The 14992-nt window shown below is 37.0% G+C and overlaps 3 protein-coding genes and 1 pseudogene across 4 annotated transcripts; 2 read left to right on the top strand and 2 right to left on the bottom strand.

Moving 5' to 3' along the window:
* Positions 1 to 797: 797 nt before the first annotated feature.
* On the bottom strand, positions 798 to 1392 carry LOC147570538 (pathogenesis-related protein 1C-like). Its single transcript, XM_086672740.1, has one exon. The coding sequence runs from the start codon at positions 1386 to 1388 to the stop codon at positions 912 to 914; it is 477 nt and encodes a 158-aa protein (XP_086528866.1). The 5' UTR covers positions 1389 to 1392; the 3' UTR covers positions 798 to 911.
* Positions 1393 to 2411: 1019 nt separating this feature from the next.
* Positions 2412 to 3084, bottom strand: LOC147570537 (pathogenesis-related protein 1-like). Its single transcript, XM_086657074.1, has one exon. It carries the CDS (start codon positions 3060 to 3062, stop codon positions 2574 to 2576), a length of 489 nt encoding a protein of 162 aa, XP_086513200.1. The 5' UTR covers positions 3063 to 3084; the 3' UTR covers positions 2412 to 2573.
* Positions 3085 to 3363: 279 nt separating this feature from the next.
* Positions 3364 to 11095, top strand: LOC147570536 (branched-chain amino acid aminotransferase 2, chloroplastic-like). Of its 2 annotated transcripts, none has more exons than XM_086657073.1 (10): positions 3364 to 4208; positions 4382 to 4467; positions 5343 to 5517; positions 6257 to 6433; positions 6528 to 6659; positions 7524 to 7622; positions 7731 to 7847; positions 9043 to 9138; positions 9656 to 9768; positions 10716 to 11095. In XM_086657073.1, exons 1-10 carry the CDS (start codon positions 4047 to 4049, stop codon positions 10834 to 10836), a joined length of 1278 nt encoding a protein of 425 aa, XP_086513199.1. In that variant the 5' UTR covers positions 3364 to 4046; the 3' UTR covers positions 10837 to 11095. The 2 variants fall into 2 exon arrangements, with proteins under 2 accessions (XP_086513199.1, XP_086513198.1); XM_086657072.1 differs by having other exon boundaries at positions 3789 to 4208; positions 5340 to 5517.
* Positions 11096 to 13129: 2034 nt separating this feature from the next.
* Positions 13130 to 14256, top strand: LOC147570535 (tetrahydroberberine oxidase pseudogene; annotated as a pseudogene).
* The last annotated feature ends 736 nt before the right edge of the window (positions 14257 to 14992 follow it).

Raw genomic sequence — 14992 nt, 5'->3', positions numbered from 1 at the left:
GTTAGATTGAAAGGCTTAAAGCCTAGTTAAGGCGTCCTAATTATTGTTGGTATTCTAATGGTGCTATACTGCTATGTGCAGAGAACTCTGACTGTCTGAGTTGGATTTCGAGTTCTCGGGAAATCAAAGTGGTCAGCCATATGCAGTTCAAACTAATGTATATGTACTTGTGCACTATTATAAATCCCAAAATTTTCCACTATTGCTTGCTGACCTACTAAGTTTATAGACGTAGCGGCTAGTCAAGGAGGATTAGCTTCATAAGAGTGTTGGAAGATCTTTTATTCGATGCTGGATTATCGATAAAAAAATCATAGTAATAATCTTCATGTTGAATATGATCTACTTCTGATGTACCAAGTTCTATGTCTGCACTCTCAACAAAAAAAAGTTCTATATATGTCTGCACCTCTAATGAGTTTTAACACTGTAAATGATGTGCCAATTTGCCCAACCCAAACCAACCATGAAAATCTTCCTAGGACAACTCCTACTCTGAGCCTTAGGATTCTTTTTTCCAAAATAGTCGTCCTCAAGTTCGACGTAAATAAATTTATCATGATACTAACACTAGGTCGACATGAGATATGATCAATGGCCACACGTTTTTCACGTAACGCAATATAAAGAAAAAGAACATTTGTATACTACTCGAGCTAAAAAGAGGAGAAAAGGAGAAACCCAAACCGATGAAAGCCTTCGCCCCTGAATGCACTTAAATATCACACGTTCGTGAGTTTTATTTCAATTGCGTGTAATTATTTGTTTTACTACATTTTTCTTGTTTGAAACAGAGGGACTCTAACTTTCATCTTCCTATAGTGAAGACACACATTACCACCCAATTGAAGTCAATTTTAAATGGTTACATTATTATAATGTAAAGACATAAAGTTTAAGTATATGGTGACTTAATAAGGAAGCTGCCCTTGGTAATTGCCTGGAGGATCATAGCTGCAGATAACAAAGGTACCTCCAGTAGTACAACTTGCTCTAGCACACCCTAAACGTATCGAATTACGCCAAACCACTTGTGTATAATGGCCGCATACTTTCCCAGTCGCACAAGAATTTGTCGAATATGTATAGTATTGTTTCTCCGCTACCCAAAGATTCACAGCTTGGGCGGCCGTGAATGTTGTACTACTGCTCCATGCAAGATTTTCACCATAAGGTCCTCCGGAGTGGACTAGTTGACAATCACTCGCTGCTTTCTGATTTGCATAGTTCAAAGCGTAATTAGCAATCGTGGTGTCCCATGTCATAGGACCAACACTAACTGCGGCTCGAGTTGTATTGTGAGGTGCAAGAAAGTCTGCTGGAGTATTTTGGGCTTGAGATACATTCATTAGTAAGGCTAAGGTTAAACCTAACATTATGAAACTCATGGAAGATACTGATTTCATTTTGGATCCTTAGTTTGATAAGATGATTTCAAGTAATGAATAATTTGGTTAGAATTGATGATGAAAAATGAGTTCATGGATGGGTGTATTTATAGGTGCAAAATAAGATTTAAGTGCACTAATCAAGCATGCATGAATGCATGCATGCATCAACTTTGCTTTGATTTTACTTGTTCAAGTGGATTAGTGGATGAGGCAATTAGGGAAGTTGTCTATGGCCCCAACCAATTAGCAATTCAAATTCTGTAACTTTATTCCTTATTAAGATAAAGTGACTTAGTAAAAGATTGTCACTTTGACCCAATTAGAAGTAAATTGGCTGAAAAGAACATGGCTAAGTGGATAGATCATATATATGATTATCTAGATACTTATATACTACATACACTGGGTCACTAGGATCGTTTTAAATCATAAAACTTGAAAGTCTTACATGATTTCTACATTATTAATTGGTGGTTGTATTAAAATTGAAACTATTCAAGGATTGCAAAACACATTATAAAAAAAAAAGGATTGCAAAACACATTATAAAAAAAAAAGGATTGCAAAACACATTATAAAAAAAAAAGGATTGCAAAACAAGAACGACATATTAAGATATATCCCTCATTAGCATAGCGGACCAACTCTTCGCTAAGGTCATATGAACCGACGAATGATCAATCACTTCATAGTCACGAGTCATGAGTCTGGCACGCTAATTTTATTTAGCGCCGGCTTGACTTTGTTGGGTGGTCCTGGACCTCTCTCACCCCAAAAGCTAGCTCAAGAGATAAAACTTCTCCCACACTTATGAACACACCTCTCACTCCTTCCACAACCGATGTGGGATTATCCTAACATACTTCTCAATTGTATTATGTTATCAATTAGTTGGCATTTCACCCTTATCTTAGTTTACTTAATTATTTTTTAGTTGAATATTTGCTAGTATAAAGATCAATTCTATCAAAGGATAAAAAAAAAAGCATTCAAACTGCACATGTCAAAACTCACTAAACGTAAAAGAAAAAGAGTCATAATTTATTTATAACTATTAAGATCAACTCATTAATATACATCCATGAAGCATAATAAACCCTTCATTTTTATTACATATAGCATTATAGCAGCATGCATAAACTAGGTCTCCCTTTCTGCTTTCTTCCTCTAAATTAGGGCATTCTAGTAGGGGCGTTGTCCTATAATGTTGCCAGGAGGATCATAGCTGCATATGACAAAAGTACCTCCATTTCTACAATTCACCTTAGCACAACCTAATCGAACTGATTTTCGCCACACCATTTGTGTATAATGCAAACATTGTCCTCCTTGACATGAATTCAACGCTCTATTATAAAAAGGTTTCTCTTTTATCCAAAGGTTCACAGCAGCGGCTAACGACATAGGCCCAGAACTCATCGAGAGATTCTCCCCGTAACGCCCACCAGAGTGAATGAGTTTGCAATCTCCTGCTCTCTTATTCGCGTAGTTTCTTGCGTAAGCTGCAACGTTGTTGTCCCATGTCATCGGGCCAACACCAACCTTGGCCCGAACAGCATTGTGGGCAACAAGGTAATCTCTAGCCGCGTTTGGGCTCGAAAGAAGACATTCTTTAATAAGGCTTAGGTTAAAGCCTGCTAGTAGGAAACAAGCAAAAGAAGCCACTTCCATTTTCTAGATGATTGAAGTTGTGAAGATTAGGTTTAGTTGAGATGGTAAAATAAGGTCCATCTTGTTAATGTATTTATAAGGGAAAATTGAAATTTTGAGGGGCTGCTCATTGCTACATCAAAAAATTATTCAGCCCCTCAAAACTTTTGTAGCAGGTGGATTGCAAATTTCAATTGTTTCATGGTTGATAAATATTAGTAGTTTATTGGCACATTATTGGATATAGATCAAAACTTTTAATCATATATTAACAAGAGGATAAGCAGCCATATGAGTAAAGCCGACCCTTATGGAATAAATCACCCCAATTTTGACTTTTAACATCATGAAAGATGTACAAGTCCAGTCTTATCCAAATGGTAAGCCTCTTTGAGGATGAAAACGATAAAGATTCAGTACTAATAGTATAGCCTAGTTGAGCCGTGACAGATGAAATCGTCACGACGGGAGCCTTTTCATGGCTTTATAAATTGGCTGCGCCGATATGCTTTTAGACCCACACGACAGCTGACCACCATTCTTTGTGAAAGTAGACCCAACCGAGCATTTTCATGAGTCCAACCTACTAGAGCCAACACAAATCAGGATAATGAGCTAACACAAAAAAGGGCCTGGCGGGTGCCTTCTTAGTAGGCACCCAGTCCGTATCCGGCGCCTACAGAGTTCAGGGCTAACGACAATTTTAGCGGGTGTTATTAGCGGTTCCCATTTAGAGGCACTTACAAGTTACAAAATCCAACACAGGGGCACGTCAGATGAAAATTTATCCAAACAAGTAAGCAAATAAGATGTGTGTGTCGTCATTGACTTTTATCCCTCCTTACCAGAGGCAGAGGCAGAGGCAGAGCTGAACGAACGAACTCCGTCAGGCGGCCGGCCGATAAACCCCTCAAGAATTGTCCGTCTTCCATCCTGAGTTTGATTTTTAGAGAGAGAGAGAGAGAGAGAGAAAGTAGTTGTTACTACTCTTTAGAGAGATCAGAGATGGAGAGCAGCAGCAGCGCCGCCGTCCATGGAGTAAATGTTCATTTGAATAGGAGGAGGAGGAGGCAACGGCATCATCACCTTTCTTACAAATCCACCTCTATTTCACTTCCTTTCCTCAATGGAAAAAGTCATTTTCTCCTCCTCTGTCCTTCCGTCAAGGTACATTTCTCTCAGATCAGAATCATACAATTCAAAAAAAAAGAAAAGAAAGAAGATCAAAATCATCATATTATATATACTACTAACTCTTACTCTTATTTTCTCCATCTCCTTAGTTTTAGATTTTCACTTCTTCTCTACTCTAAACTATTTAATCGATTATTATAATGCAGTTGCAAAATCGGTATGTTCAAATGGTTTGTTACAAATCAAGTGGAGGAGGAGGAGGAGACGCACAGACGAAATCTGAATCTTTTAGGTAAATATATACTACTTATTTTCAATTCGATTGATTTTGTGACTTTATGGTTTGTCTTATTGATGTTTACTTTTCTTCTTTTTCTTCAAACACTTAAATCTTTATAGTACTATTGTAGCAAAGTTAAAGAGACTAAACTATCTTATCTTTTTTTTTTCTACATAAATGTGGTGTCATTTCTTTCCTAAAAGAATTAGCAAAGTGAAAATAAGACTATATTACTTTATCTTTTCGTGCGCCCCCGATGCATAAGCCTCAAGGAGGGGCTACGCTTTTTCAGAGCAAACCACCTTCATGCGGAAAACATTTTTTTTTTAACGTTTTAATGTCAGGAATAATTGAGCATCCACGAAAAAGGAGATTTCCAATGTTTTCACTACTGATTTAGGTTTAGATATGAGAAAGTTGATGAATTTTGAAGTCTTGATATATCACAAAAGGGTAAACTTGTTGAGAGGAAGGAGAGTTTTAACTAGTGATGGAAAAGGGAGACTTGAGTTATAGAAGGAAGGATGTTCATCTTCTGCTATGAAAATTTCAAAAACAAGAGGTCTATTTATTTACTTCAAAAATGTTTGGGGGTAGCAACAATATACGAGTTACTTTGGTTTTCTAATAGAGATTAAATTTATGCTTTATTGTTCTCATCTCTTGCTCCAAGAAAGACTTGTTACCTCTCGTCTTGTCACAGACTCTTTGTGGGTTGGAGTGAACACTTCACTATTTGTACCTATTTTTTTTTCTTTGGCTTGTGAAAAGTGTCCAAGAGACCCTAGGCCGTCACTCCGTTTGTTACCTTTTAGTTTCATAAAGAACAATTATTTGGGTCCATTAAGCTCGTATATTTAAGTAACTAGAGCAATTAAATTCAGCAGGGATAAAAATGATTTGGCTGATATATGTTGGGACAACCTTGGATTTGGAATCGTGCCAACCGATTATATGTACGTTGCAAAATCTTCTAAAGATGGAGACTTTTCCAACGGTGAATTGCAGCCTTTTGGGAACATTGAGTTGAACCCTTCAGCTGGAGTTCTAAACTACGGCCAGGTATACTGCTCTTCTTAAGTTTGAACTCATTGTATTACTTCTTACTTTTATATTTGATACAACCATAGCATTTAGCACCAAGTCTTGCTCTTTTTTCGTCGGATGTATGATTCATCTAGAAGTAAAACAACTATAAGTATGTTCTTAAATAATCAAACTTCATCTTGATCAACTCTTTATCTCTAGGGACTCTTGCTGGGTATGTAAGATGCAACACATGAATACTTTTATATTACTTTTCATTCTTCGACTGATCAAGGCCACGATGACTCTTTGCACCTGGTGGATCTTGGGTTAGTGAAATGCAAAGAAGTAACTTATTGAGCAGTTCATTTCTACACAGCTCATGATCCACCAACGCCAGTGCCTGTTCCTGAACTCCAACTCCCAAGCACCATATGCCATTTTTATCAAACACAGCTGTGAATCTATCAGTCATTTGATATAAACAATCAATATGTTATTCCTAGTAACCTGTTGGCTGCTGGTACAGTAAGGATTTTGTCTCTTCTAAAGTAAACTCAGCTTCCATATAGTACCACGAGAATAGTTGGTTTCCACGAACATTACACAAATAGATTGTTTTGCCATTTTTGTAGAATCAGTCTTGTGTTTTATTATTATATAACATAATTCTATGTGGAGGAAAATTTATCTATAGTCTCAACTTTTGACTTACATTTTATTGGGTTTTTCCTTCTTTCCCATCTATAATACTGTTGCTTTTTATTGCCTTTAGGGACTATTTGAAGGATTGAAGGCCTACCGTAAGCAAGATGGTTCAATTTTGCTATTCCGCCCGGAAGAAAATGCATCGCGAATGATAAAGGGTGCAGAAAGGATGTGCATGCCGTCACCTACCGTTGAACAATTTGTCGAAGCTGTGAAGCTAACAGTGCTGGGAAATAAGCGATGGGTAATCTATACAATTCCATTTAATGGTCCACGTTTTGCAGCACTATATATATGGAGTCAGTTTTGGTACGACTAGCCTTGTTGCATGATTGCAGGTTCCTCCTGCAGGTAAAGGCTCCTTGTACATCAGGCCGCTCCTTATGGGAAGTGGGGCTGTTCTTGGTCTTGCACCAGCCCCTGAGTACACATTTCTCATTTATGTCTCTCCAGTTGGGAATTACTTCAAGGTATTGATGAACCACAATAATTTGTTTATTGTAGGTGTCCAAGCTAATTTGCTCAGTTCTAATTTTCATATTTTTGAAAGCAGTGGTGAAGCCAGGAATTGTTCGTCGGGGCACTTTTTAGTCAATACAAGTTTACATATTGCAGCAAAAGATTTAGCTATTCTTAGTTCGATATGTATCTAAGGTTCTCTTACAGTTAGTTTTATTGTCATAAGCCTAATTATCCAACACTACTTCATGTGTGTGTGTGCGTGTCTATATATATAATATATATATTCCCTCCTCTTCAATGACTAAGATTACACCTCCCAAACTTATCTCCAACGGTTGAGATTATAGAGTTGTCCGTGCCCATTGGGCACGAGTTATACTCTCGTATATATGTATATATGTATATATATATACATATATATATATATAATAGTAATGAAATTATCGAGATAAACGTCTATTGTTGCATAATCCACTTTTAACTATGGCAGTAGCTGAATACCACTTTCAACAATGTCTGTTATAATTGTTATGATTACTATTACAATGTAGAGAGCAGTTAAACAAGAGTATACACCTTAGCGTTTGTTCTCTGTCATTTACTTTTTCACATGTTCAATAATATTTTCCAACCTCCAACTTCATTGTTAGATCTATAAAATGCGGCAATTATTATATTCAAATGGATTTGGATAGGGACTAGGATTAGGATTGAAAGATAAAGCAAATCCTAGAAGATACAATAACATCTCCAACTTAGTTGCTTTTTCTTTATGATAATCAAGCTTCCGTTTTCACTTCTCTTCATCTACATTTGGCTGGCGCTCCTGCCGGAGGCAGTTAATTTTACGTTGTTATTTAAAATGATAACAGGAGGGTCTGGCACCAATAAATTTGGTGGTTGAGAATGACTTTCATCGTGCAACTCCTGGTGGAACTGGAGGTGTGAAGACTATAGGGAACTATGCTTCGGTGAGCTAATTTCATTAAACTATGGTTAAGTATTTTACCTGTACATATGGCCTGATGTCAAACCTATAGAGCATTAAAGGTTTTATCCTGTTGTGTTATCAAATCTAGGTTCTAAAGGCACAAGCTGCAGCTAAAGCGAAAGGTTACTCTGATGTTTTATATCTTGATTCAGTTCACAAAAAGTATCTAGAGGAGGTCTCTTCATGTAACGTGTTCCTTGTGAAGGTATGATAGCTAATCGAGCCTTTTGTTCTTCATATTCTGGCATAAGCACAATTTTTCCCTTTAAAGAGTTTATAGCTCATATAATGTATAATGTAACACCTGTCTTAGTGCGAACCGTATCCACATGGTACAATACTTTTCCTTGTCATCCACCTGCCTTAGACCACCCCCATCTGCTGAAAGTGCCTTGAATATTCCCAGAATACCACCCGAGACGTCGTTTGAAGGCGGCAAAAATTTTTGCTCGACTCAACTACTTATGTCTGCCTTAGTCTATTAAGGGTTTATTATCATAGTATCCTGTTTTTAGTTTTGAGGGAAGAGTTAGAGGCGGCTGAGAGCTAGGTTTTAGTGAGCTACAAATATCAGAACCCTTCAGAAAGCTCTGTAATCTTGTTCTTCATTCAGAGAAAATCATTGCACCATTGTTCGCCAAGGAGCAGGGGCGGCCCATGCCCAAAGCAACCAAAGCGGTTGCTTTGGGCCCCGACCTACTTGAGGGGCTAATTTGTGGACTTTTATTAGGTAGTTCGGTTCCAATAAATAAAACTTAACTCGAAAGTTGACAAGAATCATACAATAGCTTAGTGGTTAAGAGGTTGGTTTCTGAGGTAAAGGTCACAGGTTCAATTTCTCTTGAAACATCATTAAATGTTTTATTTTCATTTTTTGCTTATATTTGAAAGGGCCTCAATTCTTGATTTGGCTTTGGGCCTCAAACATGTTAAGGCCGGCCCTGCCAAGGAGTAAGTTTCACCAACCGAACCACGTAAACCTCTTGTGTTTGCATGATTGTTTACTTCCATTATTGCTTTTCTGGTTTGGTTTTCTTCGTCATGACACCGTGCATCTCCACCTGACTAATCTAGCCGCCAATCCATCTAAAGACTTGCTGATAAGTAAGACAACATTACATATTATAATCCAAGTCTGGAAGACCTTGCACATGAATGCCCCCTTTTACTGTATCTCCTTGTCTATCTTGTTCATTTATTCCACTCCGCTTATGATGGATGAAAGGGTATAGGGCTTCTTCCAGTATAAATTGTCAATCAACTGTTTTCACGTAATGGCTAAGGCATCTTTTGAGTCTTCGACTTTGCACTTTAAGTTGACATCTTGGTGAAAACAAACATTCTCAACATCCTTATAATCTACTAATTCTAATATGTTTTGATTGATGATGCTTTCTTAGGGCAAAGTCATCTCTACTCCAGCAATCAGAGGGACTATTCTTCCTGGCATTACGCGTAAAAGTATAATTGATGTGGCCCGTAGCCAAGGTTTTGAGGTACTCTTAACCATCAAAATTATGTAAGACCATGCACTGCATTTTTTTAGACTTTGTTTCGTAGTTTTTTTCAATCTTTTCTACTAATTTGGTCTAGTCTAGACAGTCAGCACCCAAAAAAGGTATTTCCATTACCAACATGGAAAATCGCAATTATTTTATATTTCCTCCTTTCTCGACATTCCTATGCTGTGTGAGGGTATAATCAAGAACAATATATTCCCATGGGTGAGAGACAAAATCTGTTTTAAACCAACTATTTTAGAATAAATATCTTTATGTAAGAGACAAAATTAAGAATCCAAGAAAAAGAATATTTTACTATTTTAGTGTAACTATGGCTTATATGATATTGTTTTTCTACTTGGGATCACTTTTGGTCTATGGGCGCTTTAACATTTTTTGTTATAATATTGAGGTCTTGTCTGGCGAGTAGTTGCTAACTATCTCTGAAATAAAAAGGTTAGGTTTCCAGAAAATTATTATTTTTGTTGACAATTCATCTCATGAACTGAAGGTTGAGGAGCGGCTTATACCAGTGGAAGAATTACTTGACGCTGATGAAGTGTTTTGTACGGGAACAGCAGTAGTTATCTCTCCAGTTGGCAGTATAACTTATCTCGGCAATAGGTAGGTTTTCTGGCGCTCTTAACTCAATTGGGAATATAATTGATACAAAAGGTAGTTTTTATCTCGTCAGTTGACATTAACTAACAATCTCTGCATCTTAGTTTAATTGGGAATACAGTTTATACAAAGCACCAAGTGAAACCTGATATCTAATCATAGTATCAAGGAATCCCGGATTTGACAATCTTGTTACATAGCCAAATTCTATAACGCTATGTGTTGTCACTAATAGATGAAGTATTTATTGGAAGGGTCCATGGGTTTTAAGTCCAAAATAAAGTTCAAAAAGGGTTTAAGGTCCAATCTTTCCAGAAAATGGGGTTTTAGTCATTTTCCGTTCTGGAAGAAACATTGTTGATACATAATGTGTTATGTATGACACATAAAAAAAGTGAAATAAAGTATGAAACTTTAACATAAATAACAGATAATTTATGAAACAAAACAGGAATTAATAACCAGAAAACACCGTAACTTCGACATCTAGACATACTTTAACTAATTTGGACTAAATATCCATTATAATTATTATTTTGGCTTATAATCCTATATTAAATTAGGGTGGACTAAATGTGTGTTTAGGTGTAGATTTTTGGACTAGGAACCCAAAAATTATTATTGGAACTATGAACAAATAGTAAAAATAATTTTTGAATTGCTGTTTCTGAAGCTAATATTGTCGAAATTTTCACAGGGTAAGGGCGGGTCAGTGAGAAAAGCCATATCTTGATTTTAGATTACCGCGACATTTTTTTTTCTTTCTAAGGCAGATCTGAAATCTGACTCGCGATCTGAATTGACTCGAGTCAGATTACATGATTTTTATTTTTATCGGACTCGTGGTAGATTCCGTTTTAGACAATTAGAAAAAAAAACATGACCCTTTCAATTCGAGGAATTAAGTTTGAAGGGGAATTTAATAGATTTTTGATTTTATATATCCGCAGGATATCATATGGAAAGAACGAAGGCGTTGGTGCTGTTTCACAGCAACTATATTCTTCTCTTACAGATTTACAGATGGGTCTTGCCGAGGACAATATGGGTTGGACTCTCGCATTAAATTAGCCAAAGGTGAAGCACTAAAAGTACATGATTTTCACTCCTTATAGTCTTTATGTTTGCAGCTAGAGATGTTTCTGCTTCAGAGTTTTATCTCTTTCATCCGTTAACATCTTATAATGTATGCAGTCTCTCGACAATTGAATTCCTCATCAAGAAGATATTTTTTTCTCTTTTTCTTGATAGAAACCAAATGATGCCATAGATAGAAACTTTCAGAGAGAAATAAATTCAGAGAAAAAGAAAACGCAAATTTTTGGATAAATTTAGTCTGCTATGTTATCATCCCATATCACTCTGTATGAGAGTATAACCCGTGCCCGATGGGCATGGATAGTTCTAGAATCTCAGCCCTTGCTAAGATGTGTCATCTTAGCAAATTGAGGATAAGTTTGGGAGATATAATTTCAGCCTTTTAGAGATAAATTTGAGAGATGTAGTCTCGACCTTTAGAAATAAGTTTGTGAATTGTAATCTTAGCCATTGAAGAGGAGGGCCGTGTACGTTCTACCTCCACGTGGCAGTGCTTCGTTAGGCTTTCACCCCTTGTTGAAAATTTCCTAATGCTGCCTCCTGAAGGAGTCTGGGCCATGTCTTAGTCCTATTGTGGCTGATCATCCTATCGGACTAGTTGCTGATCATTGCCTTGGTAAGCTATGCCTCACCAACTAGCTAATAAGCGTTAGACCCTCCTTGAGCGGATTCCTCCTTTTCTTCCTCACAGTACAGGGTATTAGCAATCGTTTCTAGCTGTTGTTCCCCTCCCAAGGGCAAGTTCTTACGGGTTACTCACTTATCTTTTACTGGAAACACCACTTCTCGCCGGACTTGCATGTGTTAAGCATGCCGCCATCTTTCATCCTGAGCCAGGATCAAACTCTCAATGAGATTCATAGTAGCATTACTTATAGCTTCCTTGTTCGTAGACAAAGCAGATTCAGAATTGTCTTAATTTCATTCCATGGCTTAACTTGTATCCGTGCATTTCATATTTGCCCAGAGTTCGTTCGCATAAATATAGCCATATACCCTGCTCCCTTGCTATATAGATCTGTAACAAAAATGATTGGGATTGTCTCAATATACGCATTACGAGTTTATCAAGATAAGTAATATTATCACATTCACTAGCTTCAACAATTTTTTTAATCAACTTATGCAAGTTGAAAAGAGTCGTTATATGTTATTGATAGATCAAGAAGAGATAATAAAAAGTTCAACAAGTATACAAGATCCGCCTCTTAGGACTCCCACTTGAACCTCCTGTAAGAGAGATAATGATTTCTCTCTCCACGTGACTGAACATGTGAGAGGAGAGAGAAACCCTTGTTTCTCTCACAGGAGTTCAAGTGGGAGTTTGAGGAGGCGGGTTGAGTATACTTTTTGTAAAAAGTTACAACAAGATTCATGAATTGAATAAGTATTATAACAACCTCATTTTAAGATATCCGTGAGTCTTTTAAGGACCATATGTCAACCCTTAAAGACCATGGTGAAGGGTCCGAAGCTCTTCTAATCTACCTCTATTTATACCCAAATTCAATAAGATCATGTCCTATGGGAGCCAACTTGGACTTCCAAATAGCGAAGTGTGTATTAAACTACTACACCAAGAGTCGGTGGGTGTTAGATTCCTTCCCATGGGAGTGTCGCTAGGAGCGTCGGCACCTTCGTATTTAAATTCTCTTTTATCTCTATTTGTAATGGGCTCATGCCTTCAGCACTATCGATATTGTCTACTCTTGACATGTAGATTTAGGTTAATGGGCAAAGAGTTTTGTTGTTGGCAAAAGCTCCATCACCCTACCTAATATACCTCAATACTTACTAAGCTTAGAGCGTATATCTAAAACATACACTCTGAACGCTTCTCTAAGTGATGTGAGACTATCTAATTACTCTCTCCCTTGATCTCTCCAAGTTGGGGGTTGGTTTAGGCCAATAAGATGTCCAATATTAGCACTCAATCTCTGAAATTCTAAGTGACAATTAGGACAGTTAGAGCTTTCTTTTAGAAACTCTCCCCAATACGAAACTCAATTTAAATCTCTAAGATAATGTGTTAGTAGTTAATTTTAAAAACTCTGATTGCAACATAGGATTTATAGTTTTCTTTTGAAACCTTTCTCCAATATGAAATTCAATTTGCAAATGTAGTTGCTGCATGACTGTATTGAAATTTACCAACATATAAGACTTGTGGTGTTCATCACATCAGTGACCTGTAGTAAAAACTATTTTACTTTTGGAAGTTATGTAAATAGGGAACCCACTCACATACCAAAAAATATACAAAATCATGGGTATCTCACTACCAATTAGCCCAACAATTCTCTAATTAGTCACTTTATTTGTATTTCTAACTAGGTTTCCTACTTCATGGGGAAAGCACTCAATAATTTTTTCATATCATGGTGATTTCATTGATTGCATCTCTCTTTATGAACCACCAAACTCAATTCAAATCTTCACTCCAACTAATTCATATTTTTTCTCACTCTTAGAATCCTCAGCAAGAAATCTTAGATTCTTATCACCAACCTTTACAAAACCACAATTTAATATTACACCTTTACATGAATCTCAAGTTCAAGCAGTTGTTTGTTCTCGTAAACACGGGTTAGATGTGAAAGTTCGAAGAGGAGGTCATGACTTAGAAGGACTCTCTTATGTTTATGATCATCCATTTGTGTTAATTGATTTGATCCAACTTCGATCAATTCATGTTGATGTTGGGAATAGCATTGCATGGGTTCAAGCAGGGGCAAACCTTGGCCAACTTTACCATGCAATTGGTCAGAAGAGCAAACCCTTGCCTTTCCAAGCGGGTTGTACCCTACTGTTGGTGTCGGTGGGCAATGTAGTGGTGGTGGACATGGTCCTTTAGTTCGAAAATATGGTCTTGCATCTGATTAAATTATCGATGCTCTCATAGTTAATGCTAATGGCGAAATTATTGACAAGCAAACCATGGAAGGTCTATTTTGGGCTATTAGAGGAGGAGGAGCATCGAGTTTCACAGTTGTTCTTTTGTGGAAAGTCAAGTTAGTTCCTGTTCCAGCTAAAGTAACGGTTGCTATCATCACCAAGACACATGAACAAAGTGCTATAGACATTGTTCATCGATGGCAATTCATTGCTGATAGGCTTCCCGAAGACCTATACATTGGACTTGAGTTGGTAAAGATCAATGGCACAATGCAAGCTCAACTCTCCATTTTGTTCCTCGGTGATGATACTAACGAACTCGTTGAACTCATGGACGAGAACTTCCCTGAGTTAGGTGTACAGCACAGTGACTGTACCCAAGTGAGTTGGGTGGAATCACATGCCCATTTGTTCCACCCTGGATTGAACCTTAACCAAAATTCCCCTTCAAGGCAAAATCGGATAATGTCCAAGTACCCATTTCAAAACAAGGGTTGAAAGGGTTATGGACTGTGTTGTTAGAGGAAACTATTCCAGCATTATATTTTACTCCTCTTGGTGGAAGGATGAACAAAATTTCAGAATCTCAAACTCCATTCTCACATAGAGTTAGGAACATCTACAATATTTTCTACTGTGTGATTTGTGTTAGAGAATAGAGTGTTAGAGAATAGAGTGTCATATGAGTCATGTTAGATAGTCCCACATTGGATGGGCTATTATTAGTGTTGGTTCCTTGAGCCTATATAAAGGCTTCATATGTAATAGCTAAGATCTTATCCAACTATCAATACAACTCTTCTCTCCCTCTCATATTTATTTTATCTTACATGGTATCAAGAGCTTATATACTCTAAAGAGTTAGATCCTTGGGTTTCCGATTAACCGGCGGCGGTAGTCCGTCAATGGCTACCGTCCTCCGGAGAGTTGCCGGAATATTGTAGTTTAAGTTTACCTTTTCAATCTAAATAAGTTAGATTTTTTTTAGTAGTCAAGTTTCGTTTCAAAGAATGTTGATTCTTCATGTAAGTCTTCAACAATATATGGTTTTCACCATTAAAGTTTGAAGGTTTGAAGATCAACTTCTAACTCTTAGATCTATTTATCCCTACTTGTTAATAGTAGGAGATGAAGATTTAAAAGAGTAAAGCAAACAACTATTTTTTGTTCAACTTTCAAGGTAGTCTTTTGCAACCCTTGAAAATTAATGTCAAAAATCAATCTCTACACCATG

This window comes from Eschscholzia californica, unplaced genomic scaffold (assembly GCF_041429995.1).
Source record: "Eschscholzia californica isolate CP2 unplaced genomic scaffold, dmEscCali1.0.p SCAF_1, whole genome shotgun sequence".
NCBI classification, from domain to species: domain Eukaryota; kingdom Viridiplantae; phylum Streptophyta; class Magnoliopsida; order Ranunculales; family Papaveraceae; genus Eschscholzia; species Eschscholzia californica.
Note: the sequence above shows the minus strand (reverse complement) of the source record. Positions and strands in the feature narration are given on the sequence as shown.